The sequence below is a fragment of the Pelodiscus sinensis genome, chromosome 9, assembly GCF_049634645.1.
Source record: "Pelodiscus sinensis isolate JC-2024 chromosome 9, ASM4963464v1, whole genome shotgun sequence".
NCBI lineage: Eukaryota > Metazoa > Chordata > Testudines > Trionychidae > Pelodiscus > Pelodiscus sinensis.
Genome location: NC_134719.1, coordinates 34,760,813 through 34,781,389, shown reverse-complemented (window position 1 = coordinate 34,781,389; position 20,577 = coordinate 34,760,813). Strand labels below are relative to the sequence as shown.

The window sequence follows — 20,577 nt, the reverse complement described above, 5'->3', positions numbered from 1 at the left end:
TACTGTATAACAAACAGAATTTTTCACACCATTCTTTTGTGCATTTGTTTTCACTTTTGTTTACCATTCATCCACATTTCCTAGGAATATTGCTTCCAAGACACTTCTTAATGATCCCTCCACAGTGAGGGATTCTCTTTCCCAATTTCAAAACGATTTGGAAAACGAAGAAGAACAAGAGCTTGTAATTGTTTTGCTTATTTATTATGTATGAAGGAATACTAACAGCCATACTGATTCATTTTTGCTTCAGATTCTCCTCACGGTACTACCTATATTGCAGTTATACTGCCCAATGCCCTCCAAGTACCAATCCCACAAATGGATAAAGAAATAGCTTCCTGGAGATTTTGAAAGCCAATTGATATCATAAGCAATTATGGGAGAAATCAAATTTGGATCTCTCTGAAGAATTATATACCTTAGTCAAAAGCTTAGTGGGCATGCACTACTCAATCCTGCAGTATATGACTGTAATGAAGATAATCAGTGGATGAGGCTTAGCTACAGACAGACAGTTATTCTTGAGAGAAACAGAAGCAACTGCAAAACCAAACTGATGAAGGCAACCTGATGAACTATGCTTAGTATTGCAGCATCACACCACAAAGATAAATCACGGTGCTTTGTGGTAAAGAGAATGGAAATCATCCTGTGAAGACAGGTTCATCAAGGTATTAAGCAATGTACCAGTCTGAAGACCGTGGGGGAAACTGTGCAGATTTGAATAGCAATATATATTTTGTTGCATGTGCATATGATCAAGATGATTAGCAAGTGAAAAGAATTATCAGGATTTTTCAATTCTAGAAGAACTTTTACCCACACTCTCCTCCCTACCTAACCTAGAATAAAACAAAACCCGTACCTAAAGGGTGGCTGGACTGGATACCACAATTTTTCTAGAAAAGCTCTCTGTTCTTCATAAATGGACAGCAAAGAACACTATACCCGCTGAATTATCGACATTACTGCTGTCCCACCCCCAACATAATTGCACGATGCTCTATATCCAATTTATGTCTAATGACACCGTGTTGTGTGTACACAAATGTGAAAAAGATGTCAATTTAGCTACACAGTAAGCAGGTTCAGAGCAGCAGTAAAATGGTTTTGGGACACTGAAAGAAAAGTATAGAAAGTCTAGCCCATAATGACTGTTCAGTAATTGTGACATAGAAGACACATTGGCAAAGGATACCCCATTCTTTGTAAGCAACTCTCATGAGTGCTATGTGGTTTATAGTAGAGACGTAAAATTCCATTTAATTAATTAATAGGTTAAATGTGAAGTTTAACTGTTTAACTTATTAAATGAGACCAACAGGGAGGCTGCTCAAGCCTGCCTGTGAGCGTCCCAACCAACAGCACACCAAGAGCAGCTCCAGCCAGACTGGAGCTGCCCCCTACAAACAAACACTCACACTTATGGCAGGCTCCACGGGGCTGGACCAGCTTCCTGCCCACAGCAGGCAGAGGGCTGCTCCAACCCCTTCTGGTTAATCGTAACCAATAAGCCTCACACACTAAGGTGAGGCTTACTGGTTAACCATTAACGTTCCTAGTTTATAGGAACAGTGGTTTAAGGATAAACTGGTAAATTGGGGATACATTCTAGATCCTTTGCATCCAAAGGTGAAGGGTATGTGAGTGGCCAGCGTCAGAGGCAAAATATCACCAGAGAACGATTCACTGGTATTTGTTAACCTGCCTGGAGAGGGAAGGGTTGCCATAAAACCGGAAGGGTTGCCATAAAACCAGAGGAGAGTACTTTAGAGTGGCTGAAGAGCCAGCAGTGTCAGAAAACTGACAGCTACAAGAAAGATTGTCACTAGAGGCAAGGGGAAACAAGGTGACTCTCAGGCCTGGGTACTCTGAGCACCACCACACTAATGTAGCAGTTTTAATATTTGCCAGATACTCAAAGATTGACTTCTCTGGACAACAGAAAGAGGAGGCAGAAGAAATTGCTTCAAGTCCTGAAAAGCTAGAAAGACAAGCTAGGCTGTTGCATATGAATAAACCTTGCAGTCAGCATGTTGACCAAATCGAAATATTTAGTGTACACTGTCAAATAAGTGTGAAGAACTTGGAATAGATAAGTCATTCATCACTTCTTTAATGCCAAATCTCACCTTACATATTACACTTTTTCTTTATTACATATATCAGTCTCAGGCTACGTCTACATTCTGTAGATTACAGCAGCATAGCTAAAGCCTTGCTTACATCTAAAACCTTGTTGCTCTGTAGCTGCTACTCTGTTAGCAGAAGAGAGATCTCCTGCTAACAAAATAAAACTATTTTTAGTTTTTGCCCATGGCAAATAGATTTCAGCCACGCGCCCCGTTCATTCGCGGTGCGCACATGCGCATTGCAGCTCTTGCACATGCGCAGTACGGGCCTGGCGAGCGATTTTCACCATCGTTCATCAAGCCCTGGCAAAGAGCATTGTTACTCTACCCCCGTGGTCACCAACTGGTCGATCGCAAGGCGTCTGGGCTCCCCCCATATTCCGCACACCACTGAGAAGCCCCACTACCTACCCCCAGCGAAAATGGAGGTAGTGCCGGCTTCCCGCAGGAGAACTGAAGTCCCACAGCTTAGCGCCACTTCCAGGGGGTCCGGAAGTGCGCTGGCTGCTCTGCCGGGTGCACTGCAGGAGGGGGCGCCGGCCCGGAGGAGGTGCACAGCGACTTCCCTGCACCAGTGCAGCATGCGTGGGGTATGTGCATTTCCGCCCCAGGGCGGGTGCGCACAGGGTTTCCCTGCACCCCCGGGGGGGAGGAATGGAGGAGGGAGTCGGGGTTGGGGGGGGCGGAAGTGCCGGGCCCAGAGGAGGCATGCGTCAGCTTCCCTTGGGGGGAGGGGAAGAATCCTGGGAGGCGGCAGATGAAGGAGACTCTCTGCCTCCACTGCCACCCTGCCCCCACTCCCCAGCCACAGAACTCTGTCCCCATCCCCACTCCCAGAACTCTGTCCCTTCTTCCCTGTCCCGAGCTGCGGCACCCTGTCCCCTGCCGAAGCACCCACTACCCCCCTTCCTCAGTACTATGTCCCCTGTTCCCACCAACACAGTTGAGGCCACATTAGTGAAGTTGGGTGCGGGGGGTTGGAGGAGGGTTTTTTTGCATCTCACTTGTGTGGCCCCAACTGACTTTTCTTGGGTCAGAGACCCGACTCAAAACAGGTTTCCTGCCCTTCTCAGAAATAAAGACAATGCAGAAACTTTGTGTTTGACATAGTATTTTATTTAAAAATGAAACCCAGCCAACAAATCCCCAAATGGGACCAAGTCCCCATCTGGCCACAGCATCATAACCCTCCTGCACTCCACTTTCCCCCAGACCCTACATCTGAGCCTATCGTACACTGGAACCCCCTGCCCTGAGCCCCTCACATATCCCAACCCAAATTCCTGAATCCTCACATACAGAAGTCTGTGACTTGCTTAGTACCCTAACCCTACGTCTGACCCCAACACTGCCCAGCCTGGCACCCCCTCCCCGAGCCAGCATCCCCTTATCTACCTTCTCCTGCATCCAGATTTCCTCCCAAAGCTTGCACCTCTCACCCCTTCCCACACCCACATCCCTCATTCTCATCTCAGAGACTACACATCCTGTCAACCCAGCGAGGGTACGGCTAGACTGCAGGAATTTTTCAGGATTCCGGAGATATCCCACAAAAACACTTCTGCATCCAGGGGTGCATTTGTTCTTCCGCTTCTTTTAGTAGAAGAGCAAACATGATTTTTCGGTCACCCCTATATTCCTCTTTCCACGAGGAATAAGGGAGCTTCCAAAAGAAGGAGTTTGACATTTGGTCCAGTCTAAACATGCCAAATGTTGGAAAAACTTCTTCCTACAGAAGAATTGGGAAAAATGCAGCAATATTAAGGTTTGGGGATAGCAAGTGATGGAGAAGAGGAGAATAGAGAGGGCGGGGCTTCAAGGAAGGGGCGGTACAGTAGATCTTGGCTTGGTTGGTCATTTAAAAAGTGATCTTGGGTGTAAAAAGGTTGGAGACCACGCTCTACCCTATAGGCCAGCTGCTGCTGTATATGAGAATAGATTTATATACACACACTCAAAACCAAGTATATCTTAGTGGTACATGGTAGAACACCACAATGAAGTAGCAAAGACTGGACTACTAAACGTCCAACTTACATAGTGACTCTCTTTTCCAGAAATTTCTTAAACGTTAGAAGTTGGCTAGCTATAATAAAAGTCTTATGTTCATTCTAAAAAAGTTTCATATATTTTAAAGGTCCATAAAATATTAAAGATTCCAATTTTCCTTCCCACAACCTTATCAAAGAGGTAGAAAAACCCTGGGTAATTGGACATGAAAGTAACTGATACAAACCTATCTTAGTGATTTTGCAGAAACTGAAACAATGTGAAATGAGAATCACTTTATATAAATGCCAGTAATATTTTATTTACTGAAATGAGTAAATTTAACCCTTAAAATTATACTGCTCAAAATATGAAAAAAGAAAGTATCGTTATGATCTATTCTGAGCAACAGCTCATTTTTAGCACCCCAAGTACGTAAGCCTGAGAGAGGAACATCCCTAAGTAGACAGTTTGGGTTCATCTACATTGCAGTGCTTTTCCGGAGTAACGGGTCTTATTCCAGAAAAACAATATTTGCATCCACACACCAATTGTGTTCTTTACAAACAAACAAACAATCGAAAGAATGGAAGGGGTTTTCTGACCGCAATAAACCTCTTTCTACAAGGAAGAATGCCTTTTCCAAAAAAGCTTTTTTGGAAAAAGGCATGAGTGGACGCAGAAGAGGGAGTTCTGTGGAAAAATAGGCTTCCAGGAAATAACACGGACGCCCTGCTGGCCACTCCGTCCAAACTCATTACAACTCTATACTTCCCATCTCCCGGAAGGTCTTAAAGCCACAGGCACCCAGAACAAGGTTTGTGGTAGGAAGCTGGCCCTGGGAGCTGTACCTCACTGTGTGGCTGCCACTGCCATACATCTGGGCACTAATGGCCCAGCCTCAAGTAGCAAAGACCCTCACAGGGAACATGCCCAGGGCTCCCAGGACCCTGTCAGGGGCACAAAGGCATGCGCGTCATGGACTGGATGGAGATCCTGGCCCTCCTGGAGATGTGGGGTGAGGAAGAGACCCTCCAGGATCTCCACTCCAAACAGCACAATGGCGATATCTACGGCTGGATGGCCAAGGCCCTGGCCGCGAGGGGCCACCAAAGTTAAGGTGCACAGCAAAGTTAAGGGGCCACCAGATCAGGTGCACAGCAAAGTTAAGGAGCTGCGGCAAAGCTACACCAGAGCCAGGGCACACAGCTCTTGCTCTGGGGCAGGACCCCACTCCTGTTCCTATTTCAACAAGCTCTACTGCATCCTGGGGGGGGGGGGCTGCAGTCCTTCCCCACCCCTTGTCGTCAACTCAGGGTTGGAGTTGCCTGTCCTCACACAGGCAGGGGTCCCAGAGGATGACAAGGAGGCAATGTCACCCTAAGTCTGGAGCTGCTATCCCAGGACCTGGATGTCTCCCAGGCATCCTCCAAGGCCAGGGAGGGATCATCAGGTGAGTACTCTTAGTTTTTCCACACACACAGGGCAGGCCCTCACGTTGCAGTCCATGCTCTGCAGTCAGCAGCACGCAGCCCCACAAGGCAGCCCTGGACCCCCCTGGGCTCCTGCTCACAGGATCTGGGGAGGCCAGACACATTTCTGACCCCCAGAGGGACGGGGTGGGAACACCCTCCCACCACCAACCACTGCTGTAAGCAGGCTGGGAACAAGGATACGTGCCTACCCGCACACAGACTGAGTGCTGCACATGGGCATGCCTGCTCTCTCAAGGCACCACCCGCTCTCGGGGACAGCACTGCCAGGTGCAGGTATGCGTGTGACCCAGATGGACCTGGACCAGCCTGGCCTTCTCTCTCCTGCTCATGGGATCCAAGTGTGGCTGGACACATCCCTTGCCTGCTTGTCTGTGGGAGGGAGGTGGGGGTCCATGGGAAACATGGCCCCTGGGCACCTCTGGGCCTCTTGAGGAAGGGCCCACTGTCCAGGCCACACATGGCCTTGCTCCCAGGACAGCAATGTCCTCTTGCCCGAGGACTGTAGCCCACAGCTCACAGAGGAGGGCAAGGGCTCAGGGACAGTGTCTCCATGGATGACTGACCACCTCTCCCTCTTTATTCTCCACAGCTGGACCAGCTGTCGTTGATGGGCAATCACCAGCAGACGAGCCAGCCACCCGATCCTGGGGGAGCCACACATGCCGGAGGGTCCAGGAGGACCTCATGAAGGAACACATGGCCATCCTCCAGGACATGCAGCAAACCCTGGCCCAGACGTTCAGTGATGACACACAATGGCAGACACAAATATGGACCGAGCTGGTGCAGCAGGGCCACAATGTGTGCCACCATACGGGAGAGGATGGCCTACCTGGCTCCTGTCCCTGCTCCCCCCCCCCCCCCACCATGACTATGCTAGCTCCTCCTCTAGACCCGCCCTCCCCCTGCCTATCCCCGTTGTCCCTGTCCCCACCACTCCCGAGGTCACCAAGGTTCCAGGACCCAAAGCAGAACTTCCAGCTGCACCACGCAGTACTCCCAGCCCCAGTTCTGAGCCCCCCCTTCTTCCTCTCCCGCCCCAGTTTCTTTTTCTTTTTTTAAAAATAACAAGACACCACACACACCCCACAAAGATTTCAGCTGAACTGTTGTATTTATTGACTGTACAGGGAAGGGAGTTGTTGTGGGAAAGGCAAAGGGGGGCAAGGCACAGGCCCCTAGTGGGGAGGCCCTGGGGAGAGTTACTTGGGTCCTTGAGAGAAACTCTCTCTCAGGGCCTCCCTGATAAGCACCCCCACTTGATGGGCCTGGTGGATTCCTGCTGTGAGAGACTGCTCAAAGGCCCTTCCCTCCCGTCCGGGCTCTGCCCCCCATCCCAGAAGGAAGGTCTCCCCTTGTGTTCTCCACAATGTTGTGGAGAACACAACAGGCCAAGATCACCTCAGCAACGTTGTGCTCCCTGACATTTAGGCGGGTCAGGAGGCACCTAAACCTCGCCTTCAAACATCCGAAGGCAGATTCCTCCTGGATGCAGGTGCTACCCAATCAGGCATTGAAATGGTCCCTGATCAGGTCCAGGTGGCCAGTGTAGGGCTTCATGAGCCAGAGGCATCTCAATGTCCTTGACCATGTTTTGCTGGGGGAAGAATGTGCCAGACTCCAGCTTGTGGTAGAGGCTGCAATTTCTGAAAATGCAGAGCCACCCAACAAAAATGTCCATAAACTGTTTGCAGTGGTCGACCAGGTCCTGAAGCACCAACAAAAATAGCCCTTGAGGTTAATGTATGGGGTGGCTCGATGTTCTGGTGCTCAGATGGGGATGTTGGTTCCATCTATGGCTCCCCCGCAGTTGGGGAAGCCCAGGGCAACATATCCGGCCATGATAGGGTCCAGGTCTCCCAGGCAGATGACCCTGCACAGCAGGTTGAGTTGATGGCCCTCACCATCTGCACAAGGAGACAAAGAAACACACAAAACAGAGAATCAGAGGGGGTGCCTGAGCCCTTGGGAGGACCCCTCCTCCTCCAAACACTCTAGGAGCCACCCCCTATGAGGCTACCCTCCCTGCAGGTCTGTGAGGGTGGAGACTGCAGATCCCCCTGGGAATAGGGCTTCTCCCCCCTTCTCCTAGAGTCCCCCTTTCCAGTACCCCCCCACCAAGGGATTGCAGAACCCCCTGGGAATAGAGTCCCCCCCCTTCCCCTAGGATCCCCCTTCCAGTACTCTCCCTCCCTCCCCCCAAGGGACTGCAACCAGAGAATGCCTTACCTCCATGAGGAGGGCCCCAATGGTGGACTTCCCCACATTGAACTGGTTGCCCACACACTGGTAGCTGACTGGGGTGACGAGCTTCCAGATGGCAATGTCAACCCGCTTCTCCAGGGGGATGGCAGGTCACATCTGGGTGTTATGTTGACGGAGAGCAGGAGTGAGCCAGGCACACACCTCCATGAAAGTAGCCTTCCTCATTCTGAAGTTGTGGAGCCACTGCTGGTCATCCCACCGCTCCATCACCAACCAGTCCCACCAGTTAGAACTGGTGTCCAGCCTCCAGAACGGTCTCTCCACAGTGGGGTGCAGTTGCAAGGGCCTTGCTCCCACAGCCAGGAAGAGAGTCCCACTGATGTCAATCTCCTGCAACACCACAAAGGCGGCCTGCACAAAGTGCTGCAGAAACTGCATCATGGAAGTACAGGGTCATCGTGTGTCCAGAGGCAGCTCCAGCTCCATGTCAAGGAGTGTGCTGTGGTGTCCAAAAGCTGGGCAACCAGAGCGCACACTGCAAATGCTTTGCTGTCCCTCAGAGATATAGGCAAGCAAGTAGCAGAAGCGGAGAAACATCTCAGCTAGCCTTAGGCAACAGCACCTGGAAGAAATTGCTGACCTAATGCCCTGCCTGAACTGGTTCTGGGTGGCTTTAAATGCAAGATAGCATCCAATGAGTGTGGACGCTCTCTTTCAAAAAAAGTTTTTCCAGAAGATCTCTTCTGGAAAAGCTTATTCCGAAAGAAGCCTGCAGTCTAGACGTAGTCGTTTTTCTTGGGCACAACTTCCCCTACTAACAATTTGAACACTTAGTACTATTACATGGATTGAAAAAAAAAAGGCAGGGGACAGAAGGAGCAAGTATTAAGTGAATGCATACAACAAGCAAAAAACTTAGTGACGTTATAACAAGAATTAAGGAAAAGGAATTATCAGGGGAAACTATTTAGCCACACCCTAAAATTTGCTTACTCCTTTTTAACGTCAATGATTAACATTTCGGAAAAACTAAGTCCACGAGATATAGTACCACCTAGCCTTTCTAAGGCCTGATCTATAAACCATTTAATTATTTTGGTGAGGTGTGATTTTATACTTAAGTGGTGTATCAGAACCAGCAGCATGGAGTGGGGAGGCAGGCAGGAGTCCATCCGAAGCCAGCTTTTAATCTGTCTCTCTGTGTGCACAGGCTCCTGCAGACCTGCCTTCCCTCCCCTCCCCATGTAAACATGTACCCATTGAAAAATTCAGCGGGTACACATTTACCAAAATAAACAAATTTTAACTAGGGATGTTAAGTAACCGTAAATTAGCTAATTGAGTAGTCAATGCAATTTCCTCCAAGCTCTTACTACAAGTGCAGAGCCGCAGCAGGGTTAGCTCCTGGGGGCAGCTTGTGCCGGCTCCGAACAGTCCTGGCTCAGAGACTGTTGTGGCTCTGCCTTTCCCCTGCACCCTAAGAGACAGTGCTGAAGGAAACCGGCTTTTAAACCAGCTCCCCCCAGCACCATCTCCTGCTTCCCTCATTTGCTGCCTCTGATATAGATGCAGTGGGGGAAGAGGGTTGGGGGGGAGGAAGAAGCAAGTAGATGATTACTCAGCTAGCCACTTACATCCCTAATTTTAACATCCCTAGTTTGGCTGTGCCAGGACAATGGGATGTGCCTGGAATGCAATTGTTTTTCGTAACACGGGAAGAGGGGAGGCTGCTAGCAAAAACAGCTGTACTGTGTAATGACTGCAGGGGGCCAGAAGAGAGTAGCCGGGGGCCAAATATGGGGATGGGAACAACTATAACCCCATTGGGGCAGAAGGGTTGTATATAAGCTTTCCACCCGCCAACTAGCCAGGGCAGCCAGCCCTGGGGAGCTGTCACCCACCCAGCATGGCCCCCCTGCTGCAACCAGCCCAGGGAGCTGCCACCCCTTCAGTACAACTCCTACCTGCCCCCCCCCCCCCAGCATCTGCAACCCAGACAAACTCTGAGCCCCAAGCCCCTCCGAGCCCCCTCATCCCTGACTGCAACATCCACAAACGCTAGGGACACATCTGGTTCAAAAAGTTAACCAGTTAAACATAACATTTAACTGGGATCCTGGGTGATGCTTATGTTGTAACTGTTGGGCCCAGCCAGGCTGGAGCAGCCCAGTCAGGGCATCAGTTTCCAGTAAGCATCACCTGGTAAGGGTGATGCTTACCAGGTAACTGGTTAACCCTTTACATTCCTACCACAGATAACAACCCCCTGCCCTGAGTCCAGTCTCTCTACACATATACTCAGCCCTCTGCCCTGAAGGACCTGAGCAATGCCAGGTAAATCTTCTCATCATAAAAAACAAAATGGTATAAGCTCTCTCCTCCCCATCCTTTCTTTGTCTAAGGCAGTTTTAAAACAAAGCTTAAATTCACTTTTTATTATTACTTTGTAAGAAAAGCAGATGTGACCTATAATCTAAATCGACAACTTCATAAATGCAGAACTTTACCATTGTTGAATAATATTAATGCATTATAGTAAATTGAGAGTTTCCATCACAATCAATTTCTCATTAGCTGTAACACAGATTACTGTACAGACTTGTATATATTTGAGTATTTTCTACTTTAATGGAACACTTTAAAGCTTAAATAATATTTAAAATATGTTTTGATTTCCAAACTTCCTGTCCTAGCCCACACACTCAATAGATTACTTTTACAGATTTTTATATTTCAGTACAGTACCACTTGGAGCTGAACTTGCACCAGACTGTACAAACACTTAAGATAGTGGTCACCAACAGGTCGATCGCGATCGACTAGTCGATCGCAAGGCCTTGACCAGTTGATCGCGAGATGTCCGGGCCCTCCGCCTCCCCCTCCCTCATTTTCCACCTACACCTGAGAAGCCCCAGTACTTATCTCCAGCAAAAATGGAGATAGTGCCGGCTTCCCGTGGGTGGACAGAACTCCCGCAGCTTAGCGTCACTTCTGGGAATTCTGGAAGTGCACTGGCTGCTTTGCCAGGCGCGCTGTGGGAGGGGGCCCTGGCTCCGGAAGAGGAGCATGGTGACTTCCCTGCACCGGCACAGGAGGCGTGAGCTGTCCCCGGGAAAGGCGCATGTGGCATTTCCCTGTGCCGCATTGGGGGAGGGGAGGGTGTCCAGGGCAGGCGCATGGGGGAGGGGTGTTTCAGCCCCAAGGCAGGCACACGTGGGGTTTCCCTGTGCCGAGGGGGAGGTTTGGCCCCAGGGCAGGCACGCACAGGGTTTTCCTGTGCAGCACGGTGGGGTTGGGGGGGGTATTTCGGACCTGGGGCAGGCACGCACAGGGGTTTTCCTGCACCATTGGGGGGGGGGGGCTGGCCCCAGGACAGGGACGCGCGGGGGTTTTGGCCCCGGGGCAGGCGCGCATGGGAGGAGGGTCACCCCTGAGGTGTCACCTGAGTGGGCTTCCCTGCTCGCTGGGGGTCAGGCCCGACAGAGACACGCAACGGAGCTTCCCTCCTTCACGGGGGGGGGGGGGGGGGGGGAGAGAGGGAGAGTCAGCCACGGAGGGAGCACGGGACGGAGGCTTCCCTCTGTGGCTGGTGTAGGGGACTCCCTGCCCCCGAACCTGTCCCCCACTCTCCTGCTCCCGTTCCCTCTCCCCTGCTCCCTCCCCCCCGCTGCGGAAACCTGCCCTCCTTCTGCAGAAACCAGTTCCCTCTGGCACCCTGTCCACTACTGCAGAAACCTGTCCCGTCCCTGCCCCCTCTCCCCCACCCTCCCCGGGCACCCTGTCCCCAGCTGCAGAAACCTGTCCTTCTGGCACCCTGGCCCCTCCCTTCTGCCCCTACTGGCACCCTGTTCCCTGCCCCAGAACCCACTAGCACCCCTCCCCAGTACTGTGTCCCCTGCTCCCGACTGACTTTTCTATGAGTCAGTGACCCCTCACTCAAGGCAGGTTCCCTGTCATTCTCAAATAAAGAATGCAGAAACTTTTTGTGTTTGGCATAGTATTTTATTTAAAAATGAAGCCTGGCCAACAAACCCCCATCTGGCCACAACCACTTCTGCATTCCCCCTTCCCCAGACCCTAGATCTGAGCCTATCATACACTGGAATCCCCTGCCCTGAGCCCCTCACATACCCCAACCCAAATTCCTGCACCCTCACATCCACAAGCCTGTAGCCTGCTTAGTACCCCAACACTGCCCGGCATGGAGCCCCCTCCCCGAGCCAGTGTACCCTTCTCCACCTCTTCCTGCATCCAGATTTCCTCTCAGAGCCTGCAACTCTCACCCCTTCCCACACCCAAATCCCTCATTCCCACCCCAGAGACTACACATCCTGTCTCAACCCAGTGAGGGTCCGGCTAGACTGCAGGAGTTTTTCAGGATTCCGGAGATATCCCAGAAAAACTCTTCTGCATCCAGGGTTTGTTCATCCGCTTCTTTTAGTGGAAGAGCAAACATGCCCTTTCAGTCACCCCTATATTCCAAAAGAACATTTTTTCTGACATTTGGTCTAGTCTAGACAAGCCAAATGTTGGAAAAACCTCTTCCTACAGAAGAATTTTTTTTTAAAGCAGCAGAATAAGGAATTGGGGATAGCAAGTGATGGAGAAGAGGAGAATAGAGAGGGCGGGGCTTCAAGGAAGGGGTGGGGCGGTAGATCTTGGCTTGGTCTGTCATTTAAAAAGTGATCTTGGGTGTAAAAAGGTTGGAGACCACTGACTTAAGATATAGACCATACCCCAAGGAATAAATGTATTTTGTTCTGGAACAACATAAAGGATAGACAAAGAAACACACTTATACAATTTTAAGTGTTTAATGTGCCAAATCCATCTGCCAGTCAAGCCATTGTTAATTGACAATTTTTTTCAATAGGCATCAGCAGAAATGGGTCTTGATTGCATCTTGTGAAAGAGAATGTATGTTCCTTTATGATTGATTTCAGAGAGGTTTTCCCACATGTTGGGTGTTACTTGATAGCAAGTGAGACTGAGTATATAAACGTTTCAGACAACAGAAATCAACTTTTATTTAATCAACCCCCTTAAGCTCTCCCTAACTCATGAGCTAGAGTTCCTTAAGACAGCTTGTGCTAAGACCGGGCAGTAAAGGAAAGTAAAATACCATACATGATCAACACATACGCTGACCATACGTCCCAGTTTTTCCGGGACAGTCCTGAATTTAAATGCTTTGTCCCAGTGCCCCATCAAGTAGGGGAATATCCCAGAAAGTCCACCCTGATCGGTCTAGAAATGTTACTGCCATTTCTCTCCCTCTCTGGGACAGCCTCGCAGGCAGTAGTGCGGCGCAGCAGCAATGCCCGCCCCCTCCCAACACGTCAGCAGCTCCCTGCGGGGTTTGCCAGTGGGCAGCAAGGGCCACTTCCAATGGCGCGCAGTTTCCAGGTTGGGTCGGAAGTGGAGGCACCAGGAAGATGCAGGGGTAAGGGAAGGTGCAAGTGCCAGGGATACTGTGGGGGTGAAGCAGAAGGCAGACACGTGGAAGGCACCAGAGGAGAGAGGCAGGGCAGGTAGGTAAAGGAAGATGTTAGGAGAGGGGATGGGGAGGGTAGCTACAGATGATCAGGAGGGGGGCTAGAAGAGGAGTGGGCAAAGGGATGGTGCAAGGATCAAAGAGAATGGGGAAGGGGACAGGTCCTCAAAGGGCTGAGGAGAGTGAGGGGCGGGGGCAGCAGGCACCAGGGGAGCGGAGGGCGAGGGGAGGAGACATGGGAACAGAGGGGAAAAGAGAAAGATTTATAAGGTATTTATTAACTTGGGTGCCATAGTAGCACACATCCAAACAAGCGCACATGAACTCAGTACTGGTACACGAGACAAAACTCACTCCACTCATGGGTGGAAAAATCTTTGAGGGAACACTGCCCAGGCCTCTCCTCAAGAGTTAATGCAATGTCAGTTGGTTTCATGCAATTGCAAGCTAGTTGTATGGGGAGATTCTGTGGGGGACAAACCCATCCGTATTGGTAGAGGATGGTGGGAGTGCTTAGAGGAGTCACATGACACCCTTTACTTCCGGTCATGTGTCCATCTTGACCTCTGGAGTACTACCCTTGAGTGGGGCTGAAGCACTAGAAGAGTGAGGAATCTCAGTTGGGGGTCACATCAGTGAGGGTTGGGGATTTTTACTTCTCACTTGTGTGGTCCCCAACTAATTTTTCTGTGGGACAGTGGCCCCTGATACAAAAATGGTTCCACACACCTGCCATAAATAAAGAAAACATTGAAACCTTTTGTGTTGGACATAAATTAATATTTTATTTAAAATGAAGTTTGATAAACTAACATGAGAAAGTTAAAGCGCTTAATCTGTTTAATAATTTAAATTAAACCACTCTCCCAAGCTGCATCACTAGCAAAATGGCTCAGGTGTAATTATGTAATTAATGGTGAGTTTCCACTAGCAACTGGTAGTCTCTGTGGAAAGATTTACATTGAACCAGGTGGTCCATGGGTTAAAAAGTTTGAGAACCACTGGACTACACTGAAATACAGGTTGGACCTCACTGGGACCTGACCAGTCCAGATGAGGGATTTTGTCAGACCAGGGAAGGTCATTTCTGACCCCTCTGCTACTGCACCCCTCCACAGCCCACCAGCCTCACTGGCTCCTTCCCTTACCCCGCACCCAAACCCGCTGAATTGCCAGTCTCCTCTCCCCTCTTCCTTGTTAAGCCAGGCAGCTTACAGTACCCACCATGCAGCCCTGCTGACGCAACACAGGCTATGGCCCTGCATGAAAGCCCGGCTGGCTGGCAATTGGCAGCCCAGCTGTGGAGACCTCGGCCACCAGCCTTCCACAGGGACTCTCCGTGGTCCTTCCAGACGACAGATGTTGCTAGACCAGAGAGTCCCAGTTTACAGAGGTTCAACCTGTAGTACACTTGCACTGCTGTAACTTTAAGTGCAGTCATAAATGTGTCAACTTTAAGTTATTAAGCCTAGACATTTATGACATGCTCACAGATGTATCAGCCAGCTTTTCTGGTTTATTTTTATCTATGTTGGTATAGTTAACCCCAGTTTTCTGACACTATCAATATAGAGCTGTCAAGGATGCTTTGAGTGGAGGCCCTGAAAATGGGGACATATTATAGAATCAATGTTTAAGTATAGCATGTTTAGCTTGATAATCTACTTGTGTCCGATCTTAAGGTATAAAATCTATCACTCCAAATAAACAGTATACCACTAGTAAAGTGTAAATGAAATAGAAATTAAGAAAAATATTAAATATATTGGTAGTGCTAAAGGAATAAGCCTATAAATATTGTTATTGGCACTGAATACTGAAAAAAGGAACTTCAATTCATATTCATTAAAAGGGTCCAAAAGGGCACTAATGCTAGAGTTAATGCATAATATTCCCAGTAAAGCCTTCCACAAGACTCTATGGTCCTATTTTTAAGCTTCCTAGTTTAAAACTGTTTAATTATGAACCTTTTAATTTCTGACAGTCTTTCTGCCAAAGAACTAGAAGAAGCCAGATTCTTCTATTTCTTATGCCAGGTTGTGAAAGGTAAAAGCATATTTTAAGCATAGGAAAGACAAAAATGGGACAAATCAGTTTCATATCATTTGGCTCTTTTTACAACATGAAAGTAATTAAGGTGGACTTACATGTATATGGTTTACAACTGCTTTTGCAGTGTAATGCTAATTGTGCTAGTTTTGGAGACAACCCCTCTCACTGTTGTTGTATTACTGTTACAATAATAAGAATAGTAGAAGTACACTGATAATGCATAATTGCTGTCATTTCTGTTTTGAGATTTTTTTAAAAAGTATTGGATAGTTTAAGAGACTTCTGTAAGCCAATGGACTGAATATATATCTTCTCAAAAATCTGTTCTTTAAGTATTCACACACTCATTTCAATAGCGATATTCATTGTACTGTTAAAGTTTACTTTAGCCCCAACTGTGATTACAAGTGAATATCATCAGTATGCTATTCCACAAAAGGATTATTAAAAATGTCTGAAGTAAAGAAATGGGAAAACTGGGTAAGCCACTAGACTTCCTTATCTTATAATCACATTCTCTGAAAATCATCAAAACTCTAAAAATAACTTATTTGAATTATGGAAAGGCAGTGTAATTAATTATGAAATCTACATAAAGACTAAAAAAAATCTCTAAAGGGTTATCCAAGAATGGTGGACTCCTCTCTAAACCTGTTACCACAACATTAATGTGATTGTGTGTGTGTGCATATACATATGCACGCGCACACACACACACACACACCCCATAATATATGTGCGTGTGTGTCATACACACACAGCTTTATAAAGAACAATTAATCTTTCCTAGATTTCTTTTTATGACCACGTCTACACTAAACAGAAAATCACCCCTGCCACAATGGATCTTCGAGAGTTCGATTAGCAAATCTAGTTAAGACTCACTAAATCAAACTCAGATAGCATGCCCATACTCCTGCTTGCAAGAGGAGTATTTGCTCCCATCAGCCTCCCAACGTGGGGATGGCAGGGCAATGCAAAACAAGATACACAGACTCCGGCTACATAATTAACATAGCTGGAGTTGCGTATCTTGCTTTCATGTTCCCCATGAATGTAGACCTCGCCTACACCATAATCCAGTGGCTCCCAACCTGTGGTCCGCAAACTCCTAGTGGTCCACAATGGTACTGTAGGGAGTCCACAGAAAGTTTAAAATAGAAATTAAAATAAATGTCCAGAGCTGCTGGCAGCCAGCAAGTCCCCCAGCCCGAGCTGCTTCCTGAGCCATGGGAAGCAACGTGGCCTGAGGGCTGTGTTGGCTGCTGGCACAGAGCCTCTCAGATCCCAGCCACGGGAGCTGAGAGGCTCTGTGCGGCTGGGAGCTGAGAGGCTCTGTGCCAGCAGCCATCACATCCTTCAGCCCACCCTGCTTACCAAGCTGTCTGAGGGACATGGCTCAGGAAGCAGGACATGCTGAGGGACATGCAGGTTGCAGGCACAACTATATTGTTTGGGGGGGAGGTCTGTATATGTTAATACATTGAAAAGAGATCCGTATGCTCAAAAGGTTGGGAGACACTGGCATAATCTATAGCTGAGCAGAAGAAAGTGATTTTTGAAGTCATTTAACACCAGAAATGTGTCAGAACTGAGGAAGAATGCATCAGTTTTCTTCCCTTAAATTCAACCTCCATGACAAATACAACCTGTATTTTTTATAAGATGATCTGTTTCTGAAGTGATGCTGTCAATAGGGATGTTAGCTTTGGGTAATTCAATAGCTAAGTAACCACATGAATTATCATCGGTTACTCGACTACTCTATAGTCCCTAGGGGCAGGGCTGGCAGCCAGTGCAATCCAGCTCCTCTCCCGGGGAGCCCCCTTGCCACCCTGCACTGCTGCTTCTCTATCAGAGGCAGCAGCGCAAGGTACCAGGTGGGAGCTGGTCCACAAGGGGAACCCGTTTAAAAACCAGCTCCCCGCACAGACTGGCTGCCTGATGCCCTGTGCTGCTACCTCTGAAACAGAGGCAGAAGTGCAGAGTGGCTGCAGCCCCTGTCTGTGGGGAGTCCGAGCTCCCTGCGGATAGAGGGTACCGAGGGGGGAGGGAAGCAGGGGAAGGCTGCTGTGAAGCAGCCTCTGTCCACCACAGCCTGGGTCCGGCAACAGACCCCTATCTGCAGGGGATCCCAGCTCCCCGCTGACAGAACCTGGGCCCATCGCGGGCAAAGGTTGTTTTGTGTCAGCCTCCTCTGCACTGGCATCCTCCACGGTTGCCTCTCAGAGGCAGCAGCATGGGGCTGTGCAGGAGACAGGCAACACCATGGCATCAGTGCTTTTAAGCCAGCTCCTCCCAGCACTGGCTCCTGCTCCCATCTTGCTGCCTCTGTATCAGAGGCAGTGGGGGTGGGGGAGAATGCAAGTAATTGATTAGATTAGCCAATAAGTCTAGGCTTATCAGTTAATTGTAGTCGACTACTCGTTTACACCCCTAGCTATCAACCTGAATATAGTTCTTTTCAAAACATCAGAAGTAGTTTCAGATATTACACTGCCCGATGGACCCTCTGGCATTTTTTGTGGTTTTACAACCTTCCTCCTGGCTTTTTAAGAGACATTTCTTTCTCCTTTCCCTTGAAGACAGCCCCCACAAACAAGGTGAAACTGACTACCTAAGGAAATCAGTCACACCCGAAAAGCTAGGTGTGCAAATACAAAGTTTAATCTAAACTGTGTTACATAATGTAAAGTAATACTTTTAATTCTACAAAAAAGCCACCAAACCTAGCATAATTAATAGACTCCTTAAAGCCAGTCTCAGAAGCACTCAAAAAAATAACCCCTCCATTCAAGTGTCTCTCAAGAATATGGATATCCACACTTTAATAGCCAAATGCTATTTACTTTTCTTCTCTCACACACAGGGCCCTCTCTCCACCCCCACCCCTAGCGTTTTCTCCAGAGTAAACTGAAAAAAAAACCTTAGTATGTCTAGGCTAACTTTTGGAATTTGAAGTGGTACAGTATACAGCATACTTCACCTTGTCACATTTATGTTTGCAAAAATATTCCACCTATTTTACTGGACATCAGCCAGATTAAACAAACCTTACAGAAGCAGAGTGAATATCATGTATGAGAAAGCACCTACCATCACAAAGGAAGAAACACTCTAGAGGAGAAGCACATAGCCCTGTTCTCCCAAACCTGTAGGGCCACACAAAACATAACTACACCATTAAAGCTCCTTCAGGAACAGTCTTAATAAAGGTCCACATCTCAGGAGCATGCAGCTCCTTACAGATATCCCCTCCCCCCTTTCACTGCCTCCTTCTGCTCATTTCCCTTTCTTTCGCTCTCAATCTCTTTGTTTCCCCTTATTCTCTCTCTCCAGTTCTCTTTTCATACAAATTGAAATGGTGTCAGTTTATCAGTCTATATTCCCCTATTGCACTACTTAGGGTTTTTTAACCTTTCATCTTCAACTAATGCTTTGAAATGAATTATAATCTTTAATCTGTTTTAAAGGGATAGACATCTTAAGTAATCGCTGTTAACATTCTCGCTTAGTCTACTTACAAATAAATATTAACAATTTTTTTTTTCTATTGATTACTTCAGTGCTTTTGACATTAGTTTATGTATAGTTACCATCACAATTTCCCCTGCATAGTCAGCCAGTCTACCTTGCTTATGGGGGATGATAGATCATATTATAATTGCATTGCTAACATGCTTTGACATTTTTTAAATTATAACCAAGGCCAAACTATTAGAAATTCATAGGATACATATTAACCTAGAGAAATAATAATGCTGATTGTAATTTTATATAGCTTCTTTCATTCAAATTGTATCCTAAGCACTCCAAATGGTTAAGTGCTGCCAAAAAGACACTGGTCTTAGGGTTCATCTATCTCCTGTTTAAAAAAAAAAAAAAACCAACCAACATCAACCCATTTTCTTTTGTGGTTCAAGTGCTAAAAGAGCAAGTGCTGAGACTACTTTCTAGTTACGCTAACCTTCAAGCTCCACCGTTTTGGAGAAGAAACATCTACAAGTTCCTCGGCAATATATTAAATTTGTTATAATTTGTCCATCTTTGAGATGAAAGGTGCTACAGTAAAAGAGAACATTACCTGCATAAAAACTTAATAGACCTTCAAATAAGACTTTCCCCTCCCTTTGTGTTGCTTTTATAGAATCACTTTGTCAACAGCCAGCCCAATTGTTTGAAGGCCATCGTCTGAACACTCAACGACACCCCAAACCACCCAGATTCCCCCTAGTAACGCCAAGATGGGGACGTGACATTACTGGTGTTCTCCCCTTTGTCTGGTCTTCACAGAGCACTTGCAAATTCCCTTATCTGTCGGTGAAGAGTCAACCTCGGAGACGGCCCTTCTTTTTTAAGTCCTCCGGACCCAATATGCCCCACAAAACCAGAGGTGCCCATAACGAATACAGCACTGGGGGAAGGGAGAAGAACGGCTGAGGGCTGAGCTCTCCCCCGCTCGGGACCCAACTCTTCCTCCCCCTTTGGGGGGGCGCTCTGTGGGGGACGGCGGGTGAGGCTCCCTAGCTGCCCCCCCACACACGCAAGTCCCGGAGCGGGCGCCCCTCCCCGCCGCCGTGAGCCCGGCCTCCCTCACCTCATTCGGTCTCTCCAGTGGTGCCAACCGCCTCATGCAGGGAAATCAGCGGGCTCAGCACCCTCCCCCCGGAGCCTCTCTGCGCCGGGCCCTCGGTGCACAGCGCCCCACACAGCCCGCGCTGGGCGGAGAGCGGGGGAGGGTCAGAGCCGCTTCACACACAGCCCGGCGCCGCCGCAGCCGTTCGCCATTTTTGTTTCCCGCGGAGGAGAAGCTGGTGCATTGTGGGAAAAAACAAAGCGCCTCACCCCCACCCCAAGCGCCGCGCTGCCGCTCTCCGGCAGGGGGCGGGGAGAGGAGGATCGACTACCGCGGAAGGACACGGGTCACAGACTGACTTTGCCGCTGTTGAACAAAGAGGAACTACTTTAGATATGATTGGATGTGAATCCTCCTCCGCCCTCGGAACTAGTTCCAGCAGAGCCAAGAGAGCATCCTCGTACTCCAGACTTACCTATTGTTCCCCCTCTTCAGTCACACCTCTGGGGGGAGGGGCCGCAGGCCTTGCCCGCCTCCTTCCTCCCCCCCCCCAACCCCTTGCGCCGTCTCCTAAGGCTTCCCCACGTAGCCAGCTCTCTAGCTGTGTCAGCTCCACGGGACCACAGCACC

The 20,577-nt window shown here is 48.6% G+C and overlaps 1 protein-coding gene across 3 annotated transcripts in view; it reads right to left on the bottom strand.

The window, feature by feature from the left end:
- MTF2 (metal response element binding transcription factor 2) overlaps positions 1-20,264 on the bottom strand; it is a 61,846-nt gene extending 41,582 nt beyond the window's left edge. Inside the window, exon 1 of one of the 3 annotated variants that reach the window (XM_075936549.1) lies at positions 19,969-20,264. Coding sequence is in view for 1 of the 3 variants with exons in the window: in XM_075936551.1 (XP_075792666.1) it covers positions 19,969-19,973 (5 nt within the window). In the remaining 2 variants the exon portion in view is untranslated. The remainder of the gene's footprint in view (positions 1-19,968) is intronic. The other 2 variants (XM_075936551.1, XM_075936550.1) reach the window with 2 other exon arrangements.
- Positions 20,265-20,577: the final 313 nt, after the last annotated feature.